Below are 15,797 nucleotides of genomic sequence, written 5' to 3' on the forward strand. Positions count from 1 at the left end.
ATGCATGTGCTACAGGAAGAAACACAATACACAGCAGTCAGCATCACTTCCTGTGTCAAAGACACGGAGAAAGGCCTGCCTTCTACACCTGAGCTGCGTGTGTGGCTGCTGTATTGGCTGCTGAACCCAGGACAGTTAAGCTTTAGCCAATTAGAAAGGATGCACTGATGTTCACTTGAATTGATTATCACTTTTCTATAACTAAAATGCAGAAGGAAAGAAACCTCAAAACTAGTATTTCATAAAGTCCATTTGAAACTGTAGTAAAACAGACTTCTAAAAAATGGCAGTTGTGTTTGTGAAAAAACAGAGTTTCCTTTATTTGTGTAAATAAATCCTCTAATATTGCCTAAATACTACTGTAATAAAGGGCCTAATTTAAGCAAACACAATTCAGGGGGAAAAAACACCATTGAGCATAAAAATGAAATTCAAAATCATTAAAATACGTTAGTTTAAACCTCATTAAGCAATTAAAAAATATATCTACTTACCTTCCCAATAACTTTTCACTGCCATGTAAAATCAAAGTAAATTACAAAATTAACCCAACTGCCAGAAGTATCGCTATGTTATAAAACTAAACCAAAACAAAACACATTCATTCACACACTCTCTCTCTCTCTCCCCCCTCTCCCTTTCAGGCCTTAGATTAGGCCTTTCTGTGCAGTTGCCGATATTATCAGGGAGTTCTACTAAAAGAAAGAAAACTATCTGAAATTCTTTAGAACAGAGCGGTATGCGACAACTATTTTGTTTCTAACCTTTAAGTGAATTGGCAGAGATGTAGGCAGAAAGTATTTAGTGCACTAAGCAATTAGAAAAACAATCAAGCAAGCTTCTAGGGGCTGGCTTCCCGTCTAGCAGGACTCCTTGGTAACGGCTCCATGATCACTTGGATGTCACTCACAGAGGTTACATTCCCAGCCATCCCAGTGGACCACACTGGCACGCTTCCAGGGAACATAACAAGGAAATGATGTTTAACGATCATGTGTGAGGGTCCCTCACCTTACAGCCCAATCAGTGACAGTGACGGCAGTGTGCGTTACACGCAGGAACCTGAATTCCTAATGTTTATCTCAGGGCCAGTTTTTCAGCTGATTCCTATGAAATTCCTATGAAACTCTTCATAGAGTTAGCCAGGAGACTCTAACACTGAAACATCGTGCTGCGGCATTGCCATCTGAAAAGTCACTAACGTGTTCACGGAAAACTGGAGTATTACAGGAATATATCTCAACTCTCACCATGGGAAATCAGAAACCTTAAGACAAGCTACAGATTATATATCCTGGTCGTTTTTTTTTGTTTGTTTGTTTGTTTTTTTTTTTTTGTTTTTTTTTTAGGCAAAGTAAGAGAACTGACAAGCAACCAAACTTCAGAGAAAATCAGAAATGTGAATGAAACTTTATATGAACCAACATATCCATTATGTTAACACCAACATTTACATAAACATCAAAATGCATTGACAGAAATAAGGGAAGGTTCTCGGGTTTTTTTCTTATCCCAGAGTCAAAGATGGCAAAAGCAAGAAGTCAGAGGAGTTTAATTTCGCACTGGCCCCCAGCTCGCCTCACTACGGATATAGTGTTCCAGACAACAATAAAGCCATCTTTCCAGCAGCTCCGTAACAAAGACAGGGGAGGCCCAGGGTGCCTGGGAGGCAGCTAGAGTTTCCCATGCTCGGTAACCCAGGCCCGGGACCAGAATAATGGCATTACCTGAACACCTGGGTCCTCATCTTCTTCAGGAGATGGTGGGGGCGTTTTGTCTAAGTCTGAATTTTCAGAACCTTCTGTTTTTCCCTTGTTGACCTTTTTCTTCAAAGCACTTGCTTCTGAATCAGGTTTCTTATTACTAGAATTCAAAGTGGATCACTTAGTGTTCACTTTTTAATGATGTTTTCCACATGCCCCACGCCTTACATTTCCCACATTCATATCCCTAAAAGTATCTATCAATGACAATTGGTGAATCAGTGCATGTTGGCCATTTAAAGTTCAATGGTACTCTCAATTAAGTTCTTTATGACAAAACCCCACATTGATGACCTTTAACAAATATCTAACCTAATTAAAAAGAAACTGCATGCAAGAACCCCCTCATAACCACACAGAGTACATTTGTTCATCTCTAGACAATGCAAAAATCCCTGCCAATGCACCACACCACAATGAAAACTCAGATATGAGGTAACTTCGCTGTGAAGTATTTAAGGTACAGAATATTTTTTTTAATTGTCAAGGAAAAATAAAATATAATGATCATTTCTGTGTCTCTGGCAGATAGTAATAAACACTCGTATTTATGTCCTTTTTGACAAGTACTATTAGGTGTCCTCTTTTATATCATCCAACTCCATTTTTATACAATTTACAACTCTTTAAAATAAAACAAAATACATGGCAATCTCCTTTTCTACATAATTTTAATTAATGCTGTGTTCTTAATTAAAAATAAGCTTTATTTTGGTGCTAGGAATCTTGTAAGGTAGTCACAATAGCCTTAAAAAAAAGAAAAAAAAGAAAGAAAAGCTAGGTCTCTGAAATACAAAAATATAGCAAAACAACCCCAATAATTAAAGTGCTTGTTCCATAGTATGCTTCTATAAAACATTAATGTGATCTGAATATCACATAACTCAAAGGTCATGAATAAACTCTAACAAAATATTTTTAATTTACATTTACCACCACCTTTAGAAACTTTTACTTTCTTTTAAAACATACACCTAGTATTACCTTACATTCCAATTTCCAAACTGCCCCCAAGATTTTCTAATATCAATTATTATTTGTCATCCAACATTTAAAATAATCCAACCTCAGTAATGATTATACATATTATTTCTAGAAAACCTAAAATTCTGATAAAATTTACAAACTGAGAATATTTTTAAACTTTTAAAAAGTGTATTTACTGAAGTTAAGTATGCAGACAGAATGCATAAAACAGCATTTTCCAGTCTCAGCTACTACAAAAGGAAAAGAGGCCAAAACATCAATGCACTGTTATTTAAGTAAAGCATGTGTCACACAATATTTCAAAAGTACTTGTTAGTGTAATAAAGTACCTATCACACAAAATGTACTTTTGTAATGAATAAGATATTTGATAAATTTAAACTAGTTATATTTAAGTACTCAAAGCTTGTTTTTCGTTTTGTTAACATTTTAGCATAGTAAATACCCACATAAGGAAATAACTTACAAGTCAAGATACAGCAAATAGCAGTTAAGTTTAGAGTGCTTTTTCTTTATTTTTTTTTTAAAAAGGCAGTGTCCTAAAAACTTGAAGTCCCCAAAAGATCCACAGAAAGAATAATATTTTTTAAATTAAAAAAAAAAATCCATACAACAGTTCCCCATCCAACTGTCCTAGTGTTTACGCTACACATGGACAGAAGTCTCCCCCACTATGAGGCTCCATTTCCAGCATTTATTTCCGCTCTAACTGCCACAAATTATACAATACTACAGCTGAACGCTGGGCCCCTTCCCTTTCATCTGCACGCCAAGAGCAATCAGATTACCCTGGTAACCAGCGGTCACATGACCAGCACCTGCTCTTTTGGCTGGATGCCACTGACTAAAGCCATCTGCTTCCCTCAATCAGCTTTCAAACATTCTCAACACCTGCGCTGCAGTGTTTTGTGGTTTCTTTTATCAAATCAGTGCAAAACTGCTTCCAAAACTTTACATATTTCTCAAATTTGTTTAAATCAGAGGTAGGCCTGTCACAGAGCTGAACCACTGCCAGGTCAAGTAAGCTGGCAGCGGGTGCTTTCCTCGGTGACCTCTCTACGCCAGAGCAAAGTACACAGTTTAGTTTAGCGGGGTTACTGCACCCTGTGGGAACTCTCCTGTAGGAGTAAAAGGCTTACCGTCCTGAAGCCCAGCAGAGCCCAGGTTTGATGAAATATCAATTTGCTGCAGGAGAGACAGGCTAATGATTTTCCATCTGCCTTTCCCAAGAATGAGCTATGTGAAACCTCCAAGACTGCCGAAAGTCGGGCAGGACCTCTCTAAACGCTTAGACAAAAAGCCTGTAGACAAGGCAAACACTCATCCCCGATCTGATTACTGAGAGATTTCTAAACTCATTAGACCTTGCACCATTAATGTTGCTCAGAGACAGCTAAGCATGCCCACACCGTCTCCTCATGACACCAATAGACAAATCACAAACAGGCTACAAAGTCAAAAAAGCTCTTACAGAATCTTCAGTGTGTCTACCCAAGGACATTACAATCAGGGACAAGATGAACTTAAATTAAATGGACTTTACTACTATTTTGCAATAAACTAATTTGGATTTTCAACTAAGTGTTATATAATAGCTGCTTTGCCCCAAAACCCCAAAGTTAGAATGTTTCTCTTAACAAATGCAGTTAATGCAGTCTGTCATTTGTAACCTGTCTGCCTGGGACCCTCCCTAAATTTTCCTCATCTATAAAATGAGGTTAGAACTTACATCTTCCTCCCCAAGATTTGTTATCAAATTTAAATGAGATAATGGATGAAAACCTTGGCAGTGTCTGGCACACACGGCCACACTCACACATCTGGAAGACTAGCAGCTGGGAACGTATTCTGGGAAGTCTGGGAACACTGGCCTGGCTCTGGCTCAGACCCACTTGGGCCAACTCAACTGCAGAGACTTACAGACAGGACCACACTTCATTGTGATCATTTCATCCAAACAACTGAAGAGAAGGGAAGTCCTTTTTCAACATTGCTCGATGCCAGCTGAAGGAACACACAGGCAGGCCATCCCAAAGGCCACGCCTCTGGTGCCCATGACCAGCACTTTTTAGTTCAGACACACATCACTTCCCACTTCGACTGTTACAGCTGCCTCCCCACCGCCTGTCTCCGCACCGTCCTTGGGCAGGGCTTCCACTGTCAGACTATGGGGGAAAGAACACACATTCCACATTCACAGTCGTTATCTGTAAGGTCCAAAGCTACTCTTGTATAATGTCAAAGCCAAAAACCTAGCCATACAGACTGTCCTCTTCCAAATTATAAATTGGAAAGCTGGCACGCACAAAGAGGGCAGCTCTTCCAATCGGGGAGAAAAGACTGTGATTAAAAAGGAATGTCCCTTAAATGGACACTACAATACTGATGAGGACACTGAGCTGCCCAGTGCAGACAAACACCCCTGATAAACCTACAACAGCTGCAGTAATGGCTACTCACGGGCTTAGCCCAAAAAAGACCAGGCGGGCACAGGGAACCCTTTCTCACTCTGGGCCGGCCTCCATGGCCTCAGCCCTACAATCATGCCCTCAATGCTCTCCTGAGCCTGCTCTGCCTCCCACCTCCTAGTTCAACGACATGGCACTGCCACCAGCTCATCACTGAGCCCATCCCCAGGCATCAGCAGAGTGACCAGCTAGTGCAAATCTGCCTCGACCATTTGTCCATTTGTCTGCTTCAAGTCCGACCCCATGTATATAAAAGACAGACTCTCGGCATTAACATACAAGGCCCTGTGTGGTTTTTGCAAATGGCAACATTAACTTTATTTTCTACTTTTCCCACACCCCAAACTCTGTATGCTGTATACTGTAGACATGCAAAACCCCTCCTTAAAGTGTACACTACCTCTTCTACCTCCACTCCTGCCCCCAACCCTATGTAACCGTAAGTCTTGACTTTGATATCACTCATTCTGAGAAGCATTTTCTGGCCACTACAGTCTGGATTAGAGCGATGTTAGTCCACCTATATCCCACACAGGGATATATATAAAACACACAAAATTGGTGATAGCATCACTGTAATGTATTAAAATCAAAGCACTTATGTAAACAATTCTTATTTACCTTTATATTTCCAGTGTCTGGTCAGGTAGGTTACTGTAAGTGTTAGGTGATTGATTTAACTAAATAGTACAAGTCACAGCAGTAACAACACATACAAAGCCCTCGGTATGTGCTGGGCACCACTCCCAGGGCTTTTCTCATTAACTCATTTCAGCAAACCCACCTAGATTCTATCTTTACGGTGACACACCTCGGAAGCTCAGTGAAACTCCCACAATAGGGTTAAGGCTCACCTTAGCAATTTTTCAAAACCAGTGTCTCTGAGTACTTCCCCTCCCTACTCACCAAGCTCTCTCACTTCCTGATCCTTATCCTCTATCATGGCTGGTGCCACAGAGATACAGAGCCACCCACTCCTGAGGCCAGACTAGCCCTGCGCTCTTGGGAGGTGGTTGCGGGCGGGCTGAAGGGCGCTCTCCCCTTTACCCACGTTTCACATTTCATCATGAGCCAGGTCACACCGGTGGGCAGCTGGGTGCACACATGGTCAAGCTGCATGACACAGAGGTCACCTTGCCACACCAAGCTCTAGAGCCCTGTGCCTGCCTTCAAGATGAGCAAAGCTTATACCATCCTGGTGAGAACCCGGTGAGAACGTGAGGAGAAACGCATCAGGAAAGCACACTGTGCATTCAGAGAAGACTGTCTCGCTTGGAGGGACAGTCTAAGGAGCCCACCTAAGGAAGGACGCACAGTCAGCTGAGGGCTGAGTGACACCATCTGACATGGGGTTGGGTGAACTCACCTAAGCTGAGATGCAGCACACAGCTAACCAACTGCCTTTGGTGAGAAAGAGTACAGGCTTTTAGGAAGGCTTTATGCAAAGGGACAAAACTTACTAGGATCTACTAATAGTCACCTACCTGACCAGACACTGGAAATACAAAGATAACTGCCCTGATTTAGTTATAAAACAGAATGTACTAAAGCACTGATCGGCATCAGCCTGAGGATCCAATTCCACACACAAAAAAAAAAGGGGGGGGGGGGCGTGAAAAGGACCCTATTGTGGAACTACATGCGATGAGAAGAATATGGTCAGTTATTGAAAATGTCTGCAAATGGGAGTGAGTTCCCCTTCAAGTGGGACAAGTTAATGGAGACTCTCATCACATGGGGGAAAGTCAACCTTGAGGCTTGAGTCATAAAGTTTTCAGGGACTCAAGCCAAAATATCACAGTATAATCTTTTAGAAGTAGAGCAAAAGGTATTGAAGCGCATCCTTATAGTCTGCATGCTCACAAGGTGGTTAAGAAAAGAAATGAACCTAATGGATAAGCTGCGGTAAATACATACTAAGCTGTCAGGGTCAAGGTCACAATGCTGGTAGAGAGAAAAGCACCAAGCCTCTCAACTTAAAGAGTTATAGGACTTTTCTCTAAGTTTTTAAAGAACAAGAATATTAAAAGATAAAGAGACAAACTAAAAAAGACACAAGATAAAGCAGTAAAAGTTTAAAAGGACCAATTAAGGCAACAAAAACATGACCCAGGATATACCAGAAAGTGAAATTAATCCAACAGAATTGAAATTGTAAATAAAGTCCTAAGACAAAAATAAAATTTAACAGCTCAGGTAGAATGTAGTAAAATGCAGATGACCAATTAAACTAATGAGGTCAGAGAGACACTCTGTGTGACAGACAATAAACTCGAAGGTGAACACCTGCAGACAAAGGCACTCAGCACTCTCTGGACGAGGCCCCAGGAGTCTCAGTGATGGTCTCCACGTGGCAATCTTGGGCAGAGAGCATCTGGACGGATGGGGGACAGAAGCAAGACCCATGGCCCAAGCACTTTACGCCTGCCTGCCTGCCCGGGGCACAGTCAACCTTCAGGTGCTCTGAGCTGGGCACTCATACAGTGCCTTGCCACCGGCAACTCCTAAACTCCACCCACAAATTCTTCACCCCACTCTCCTAGTTGAGAAAGAAGAAGAACTGAGAAAAGAAAGAGAAAGAAGGAAAGGAGATTCTATTTCTGAATATGATTTCAGTAACAAATTACTAATACTGTGTTTCTTAAGTCCACTGAAAGCACTGGATGGGACACCTCTAAAACAAATCATTTAATCTAAATTGTTACCTTCAGTAGCTCTTAAAGCATCAAATATTCCATAAGTACGTGCTAAATTTTTAGGAAAGGGACAGTAAAGAAAGCTTGAAGGGTAACAGAAACCTACTCTGCTTTCATTTAAAAATGTGTTATTTCGAACTCAACACGCCTCGTCATTACATTTTATAATCCAACTGCCCAAGGATGAGGAAACTGAGGGCCAACTAGGTTGCAAGAAGTGGCAGAACCTCTCGTGTTGCAGAACCTCTCGGCTGGCCCAAAGGCCTCTAACGGCAGATCTCCTCAGGAGCCCAGCGCTGGCCTGGCCTTTTGGGAAGTATCCTGCAGGCCTCAGAAATCTTTCCCGGTCAATGTCTTCTGGAGCCTTCCAAGAGCACTAGGTACAGTGAGAGCAGAAAGTGGGATCCACATCACCCTCTCCCACAGAAACCCTGTCCTGAGAACAGCTCCAGTGCTGACCACGTTTTAAAGAAGAATGTTGTTAAAAGTAAAAGAGAAGGTAGAGAAAGAAAGCTCTCCTAAAAGAGCCAAGTCTATTATAATACTGAGCATATTCTCAAGCAAAAACAAAAAGACTCATCATGCAGTCAGGAACTATCCCTGAAAACCTAAATGTTATTGAGTTTTATGAATTAAGATCTGCCAGAAGTTACATGGAAAAGAGGTGTAGATAGCTAATGTGTTATCTGACCACAGGAGCCCACCATAAGCATTAAGCGCTTTGGCTACGTGGCACTGCGATGCAACAGAAAGGACTGAATAAATTAGACATTGCAAAACGGATGCCAATGCCCCTTTCCTATAAGTAGCATATTCTTCCAAGTGGCAACAGTGGGGCAGACATTTGTCTGCTTGTGCCAACTTCTAAGATGCCATTCTCATTTAAGCGCAGCATTCCCGTGCCCCGGGAAGGGGACAAGGGTGGGTCGCTGTGGCAGTCAGAGCAGTACATTCACAATCATCTCCCAGATTAGCCAAGCCGCCCACCCACACTGTCATCAGGTGCTCTAGGTAGGTGGAGACTTAAGCACAGCGAAACCAACAAGGAGAAAGTATCACCACCCACCCTCAAATGAAAAACTGAACTGCCATGAAATTACTGTGTTCCTACAGGAAATCAGGGCTATATGTAAAATTAGTGTTCTAATGGAAGTTCAAGGGTGTAGACATTTAAAACAAACAAACAAACAAAAAAAAAAAAAAAACGAGGGGGACTGGATGTAAAAGGTGAGGGGATTAAGCAAAACAAATAATAAAAAAGCCTAATAGACAAAAAACAGTTTGGTGACTACCAGAGGAAAAGGGGGTTGGAGGAGGTAGCAGAGGGTAAGGGAGAGAGGGTAGGAGAGAGAAAAGGAAGGAGACATGGCTTGTGGTGAACACACTATACAATATGGAGATGATGTATTAAAGAACTGTATTTTTGAAACATATAAAATTTTACTAGCCAATGTCACCCTGATAAATTTTAAAAAATGAACAGTGCCCTTTTGCTTAATTCACATGCTCCATGCCCCTATTTAGCATTTGTAAGCGAAAGCCACACAGACTTCTATGTAAAGGTGGCTGAAGAGAGGCCTGGCATTTCAGATGACTGATGCTCTTACAGCGGTTCCCACAAGCATCCAGTGACTCAAAGGGGCCTTCTCTAGGTGGAAGACAACCAGCCAAATATTTTTATGTTTCACGGGACAAATTTTGCATTTGTACAGGACTTTATACTTCCCAAAAGCATTTTTACATAGAGACATTTTTAATAATAATTTTTAAAAAATCAGTTATGATTCCTTCTGCTCTTTACCTTTCAACGTACCCACATCTACTTGGCAACACATGCCCCACCCAAAAATTCAACTTAAGAAAGACTTCAAAGGACTGTGTCTCCAGAAAAATCCCCCTCAATATCCACTGCTGCCCATGGCCTCCTCACCTCTCAACTTTCGTTTGATGGGTACAGTGAGAGTTGAAAGTGGGATCTACATCACCCTCTCCCACAGAAACCAAAGTGGCTGCAGGCCACTGCTTTGAAGTAAGTCACTGAAGCTCCCGGGCTGGCAGAAGCGATTTTCCTGCAGGCCCGGTGTGGTCCACTCAGCAACGAGCCCAGAGCATGAGTTAGCAGAACGCGCTTTTCAGGGTCAATGTGGTTACACATTCGCTTTCCCCTACTGAGTATAAACTGAACACCAAAGTCGAGGCTGTCAGGGTCTTTACTAAAAAGGGGCTGATCACTCTTCCTCCCTGCTCATTCTGTCAACTTAAGACAAATCAGATAGACGAAGGACCACAATGTGGCCTGTCACTGGCAATGGAAATATTGAGGTGGTTACTCTGAAGGAAAGAAGGATTTGGGATTTAAAAGATTTGACGGTCCATTTGTCAAAAAGAAGATAACCTTTGAGACCAGCCAAAAAGAGGGCACCTGGTCCCATCTCTGACCTGGTGCTCTCATTTAATTAACAGGAGACAAGGCAGGGCAGTGGGCAGAGACTCACAACACTCTATCTTCCTTGTTCCTCTCCAACACCAAAAGGACTCAGAGGTCCGTCTTGTGACCACATGTTAAAGAAATCTACACCCTCTTCTGCAGACAGCATCCAAAATATTTAATTTCGTCTTTCCAATTAGCTGAAGTCTTGGGTCAAGACTAAATCATAGCATGGGAATAAAAGAAAGAACAAGAAACTAAAGAGAAGAAAAACTGTTGGTTTAATTTGCTTTATTCCCTATGTACCTGGTGGGAGATATCTATCTGGGTTTTTCTACTTATTGGCAAAACTAACTGAATGGTTTGCTTCTGTGTCTAATCTCTTGGGAGAAATTTTACATGTATAAGAGCACACCATAAAAATATGTATTAGTTTACCAAAATATCCCACCAGCGGGCTTGCTGGCTGAATAAAAATATTTCTTGGGTAAAATGCTGCTACTCTCTTAGGTCATCCCTAAGAAAACAGCCTCTGAAAAAGCTAAGTGACTCAGAAGAAAGCTGCCACATAAATACTAATGATAATGAAAGGGTGGTTTGCAAAAAGTATACTTTACATGTTTTTGGTACTTAATATGTGTTTTTAAAAAACAAGACCAGTATGTTTATTTTTCAGTTTAAAATAAAACATTTCACTCTTGAGAAACAGCATTTGAGTTTTCAACTACCTTTAACAACAAGACGTGTCCCTAGAGACTGCATCAGAAGCAATTCTCCATGGCTTTGTGTGACGGAAGCTTCAGTAGTCAAGTCACAATCTTTGGCCATGTTCCCTTCTTTATGTCTACTCAAAGGGTCTTTATAGAGCTAAATGGACCACTAAGTCCTTCAAGAGTCGTTCAAAGGAAGCACTTCCTCCACATTCTTGCTCATTTCACAAGGGCTATGCACACACAACAGAAAACGCATTGAAAAGAAGTCCACAAATCCCCATATTTCAGCTCCATGGACCCCTCCATATGCAAAATGGCATCCTCTCAGCCCACAAATGTCTCCGCTTTTATTTTCCATATTAACTGCCAATATCTGGAAGCTGGAAGGATACCCCGGGAAAGCACCAGAAAAAAACAGGTAGGGAAAAATATGCATATTTAACAAAGAAAAGGCACTGTGGGAAAAAGGAATGTTTCTGATAGAAAAGAAGAATGTGGCCCTCTGTCTCATCATTACAATCTCAAACAGCTTTTCCTGAAATGCTGAACTCCCTTTTTCTATTTCACTCCACCTTCTACGATACAGCTTCTGGTGAAATTCTGTTAGGTTCGCCTGCACAGGCAAGACAAATGGAATTATATTTTGGTTGCCAAAAAGGCCAGTTCCCTGAAAAGGGCCACAAATTCAAACCTCTGCTACTTTATGGAATGAGGAGGGAAGACAGCTGGTGAGGAGGGCACCATAAAGGCACACAAGAACATTAGCCCCACGGACGACAGCCACCCTCACTACTGAGGGTGCGAATGACACGGAACAAGATCTCTCCTGTCACAGACACGACACAGAGCGGGCCAGCCCACCAGTGGGTCACTTCCATCACACTGCTCACAGGGCCGAGCAGGGGAGGGGAGCGTGGTCCTGTGCCGCATTTCTCATTCCACTTCTGTTTATTCCCTCTATTGGGGCCCACTGTAGGAAAATTATTTTCTGTATAAACAAATTCATCAAGTTAACTTATTCAAGGATGGAAATAACGGGTATCACATAACATTTTGCCAAACAAAATTGTCACTGCTGTATTCCAGTGCTTAAAAAGCAGACTGCTATGGCAATTCAACCCCAGTACTAACATAACCCAAACCCCCTATTACCTTCATCATTGCATATTCAATTTACATAATTACTCTGCTATGCTATTCAGAATTTACATGTAGTTGTATGCATTCTACTTATCCTTGCTTCAGGATGCTATTTCCTTTCCAGGCATAGCAGAACAATGAGATCACAATTCAACTTACTCAATTCATCTGACCAACAGAAACCCTGCAGCTCAAACAAAGTATTTGTTTGTTAATCTCTATTTGATGACCATATTCTTGGACACGCATCCCCATAGACAACAGGAAAGCCTCTCGGGAATGTCCTCACCATGATTCATCATAAATTAGCAAGTGCCTAGAAGAGACAGTCACCAGGGCCAACAGAGGTGCCACAAGCTCTCGGTGTCCCCTCAGTGTGGCCTCATGAGCATCGGGGTCATGTTACATCACCTCCCTTTTCACTTGCATGTCTCCATACTCAACACGAGTGTCCCACCCAAGTATTTTCAGACCACTTGGGCAAAAATGTATAGGAGGCATCGACTGAGACTATTAATCAGCAATAACCGAGGGGCAAACTATACTACTAGATGACTTCCTTATAAGAAAATAATTGCATGCCTTTCCTCCTACCAAAAGCGTGTGGCTAATGCAAAGCCATTTCTCTGATTCAGCAACGCCAACATCATCCTCTGCACAGACAGCCTGAACTTCACATGGGCAGCTGAGGGCATGCAGAGGAGGCCTGCACTGAAGGTTCCTCTAGCAGAAGAAAACAGGTCTATACCTCCACCAAGTCCTAGCACTCAATGGACTTAATGCCCCAAGTTCCTAAGAGTCGTTTAGCTGTTAGGTGAATTTTAACAAGTTTCATTGTTGAAGAGAGCATTATAGTAACTGCCCCAATGTATTCTAGGGTGTGCTAAAGTAGGTTTTTAAAGAGAGGGCCAGTTCTCTGTAGACTAAGAGCTTGAAAGAATATACTTAGAAATTTATGACCAGATCCACAATATAGTGGGTTTTTCTTTTTTTGCTTATCAGTCTTTACCATTAGATAATAGGTTCAAAAAAATTTAGAAACTGAAGCCAGATACATCTTGAGACTTACACTAGTCTTGGTGTTATATTTTCTGAGCTCTCAAAAGCTTCCTTATAACACAGACTCTTACATTTTATTTAAAAACACTCTCTTTAGATTTTGCTGCACATGCTTTCTCCTACCAGAAGCACAATACCTAGATTTAAGCAACTATATTATTTTCAAAACCCTTCATAAGTCATACTAAAATCCTAACCAAGTCCTCCTCATTCAGGTCCCTAACATTAACACATTACCTACAAATAGCAATGACTTAATGAATTATGTCTCCATAATAAATTGTGAGTTTAGAAGAGTGCTCATAAGGAGAAAATAATAATGGGTTTCAATTAAGAGACCACATAATGAGGCATCGAAGATTCCTAAGTAAATGCAAATATTAAGTTGCCTACAAGACCGAGTTACTGAATATAATTTCAGTTATCTTAACACTATTCAAAAGTACTAATGGCAAAGATTTTTAAATAGCTATGATTCAAACTCTCAAAACACTACAGAATAATTATTGGGGGTTGTTTAGATATTTTCAGCAGAAGTTGAAAACCCAAGTTTGTCCTTTCGCTTTGCAGCATCTAATGCAGAGTCACAGAAACAATCCCCTCTCTCTGTGTGCCTGCCCATGCACACACAGCAAAGCTACTGGAGAAGGCCTTGAGCGAGCTCAAAAGCTCCCGTCAGACACGTCAGTCAGTCGCAGGACTGAGCATGCATATATGCACACGGGGAAGGCGGGGGAGCGTGTTTTCTAATGGAGTTTGCAAACAGGTTCAGATTAACCAGGTCTGACCATAACTTCCATCTGGAAACTATATTTTCTAACATGAGCCATATTCTGAAAAATAGATTCAGATGTTTGGAACTGGTTCAGAACAGTTGTAAGAAATGTTCAGTACAAATGAAAAAAATTAGTCTTCAATGTCTTCTCCTCTCAACTTTTCTTACTGAGTAAATATGCCTTCTGGGGGGTCAGAGAGTTGGCGGGGGAAGTAAGAAGAGGAAGTATGGAGCGGAGAAGGCTATTTCCTGGAACCTAAACTTCATGCTAGCCTTGCATGCGTATCAGGTGGATAACTGCCATCTGATTTCCCCAGTGTTGCCCACGAGGATGTCAACACTGCCCCTGGAAGCCTTACTCCACCAAGTGGAGGGAATTCATTCTCCTGTTTCCACTTTTTGGAATCATGGGGCTGAAAAGCTTTGTGAAATAGAGTGACCTGTCTTGCTTCTATAATCCTTCCTTCCCAGTTTTGCACTGTCACCAACAATGAGGTTATTGCTCTATACTTAACAAATAATTATGCTGGCAACTCGGTTCTGTTTGTTAAATTAAAATTTTTTCACAAAAAAAAATACAAGTTTCAAAATACTAATTTCTATCTAAAATCTAAAATATATTATCCAAATTCAGAAGTTCAATAATAACTGAGTCCCAAAGTTTAGAATGCATGAAACCATTAACTTTTTGGTGTGGGTGTCACCGAAAGAAACTCGACAATGACCATGGCCATCACAGTGCTCCCTTCTCCCTCTCCCCAGCCCTGATGCAGAGGCTGCTAGTCCCGGAGCTGTGTCTGCTGGTGCTGTTGTGCGCGGCCTACCTGGACTTTTTGCTGGACTTGGGTTTTGGCGTGGCAGTTTTTGCTTTCTTTTCCTTTGGCTCTTTGGGAATCTTAGGGGCTTTCGGGGTCTTGGGTTCCTTGGGCTCTTTTTTCTCCTTGGGTTCTTTCGGTTCCTTCGGGTCTTTTTTTGCCTTGGGCCTTTTCTTTTTCTTTTTTTCTTCTTGAGACCCGTCTAGTGAATTCCTGTTTAGTTCTTGGTTATCAACCCCACCAGGGAAGTCCTCTTTACCAAAACTTTTACTGGGATCCTCTGCAACAATGTGGTTGTTTTTCTTTTTCTTCTTCTTTTGCTGTGGCTGCTGCTCTATGGATGGCAGGTAATCCTCGCTCTTCACTAGCTGGGTGTTCGGTCCACTAACCTGAGTCATATCCGGCACTGGTTTCTCTAGAAAGGGCTCCGATGGAGAATGCTAAGAGACATAAATAGGAATTGAAATTAGTATATCATTCTTCATAGTGAAGAAAGGAACTGAAAGTTATAGGCCGGTATTTCTAAAACGTACTCTGTACTCAAGGTAGCACACATTTTGCCAACTGTATAGTTGTAAAATGTATCATTTTCTCTCATCAAAAAACAAACAAACAAACAAAAAAACTTTTTTTTTTTTTTTAAACAAGAAAGCTTTTAAATAAACAGAGTGAAAAGGGGCAACTTAATAATACAGTAAAAAATTATTTCAGGAAGAAAAAAATTCTCATTCAGCTAAAGACATTGTCCATTTACTAAGCAGCCTCGTATAAGAAATGGTGAATGACAAAACAGTAGCAAAAACCGAAGTATACAGGATGAATTTAAATGTAATTACTTTCCCCATGTGGGAATGGGAACTCAAAGATACCTAATTAAGCCACTTCAAAAAGAACAAGTGTACCGAGTGGGCAGTGCAAGGTTCAGGGCCTGTGGAAGCTTAAGGTCGAAGTGG

General features: G+C 41.3%; 1 protein-coding gene across 5 annotated transcripts in view; it reads right to left on the reverse strand.

Moving 5' to 3' along the window:
* Positions 1–15,797, reverse strand: part of CHD7 (chromodomain helicase DNA binding protein 7) — a 175,326-nt gene that overhangs the window by 63,671 nt on the left and 95,858 nt on the right. For all 5 annotated transcript variants that reach the window (XM_084865076.1, XM_084865075.1, XM_084865073.1 and 2 more), the window contains 2 exons: positions 14,854–15,284; positions 1,728–1,863 (listed from right to left, as the gene is read on the reverse strand). In XM_084865076.1, coding sequence (XP_084721202.1) covers positions 1,728–1,863; positions 14,854–15,242 — 525 coding nt within the window. In that variant the 5' untranslated portion in view covers positions 15,243–15,284. The remainder of the gene's footprint in view (positions 1–1,727; positions 1,864–14,853; positions 15,285–15,797) is intronic.

Source organism: Pipistrellus hanaki (genome assembly GCF_964339955.1).
Source record: "Pipistrellus hanaki genome assembly, chromosome: 17".
Classification (NCBI taxonomy): Eukaryota; Metazoa; Chordata; class Mammalia; order Chiroptera; family Vespertilionidae; genus Pipistrellus; species Pipistrellus hanaki.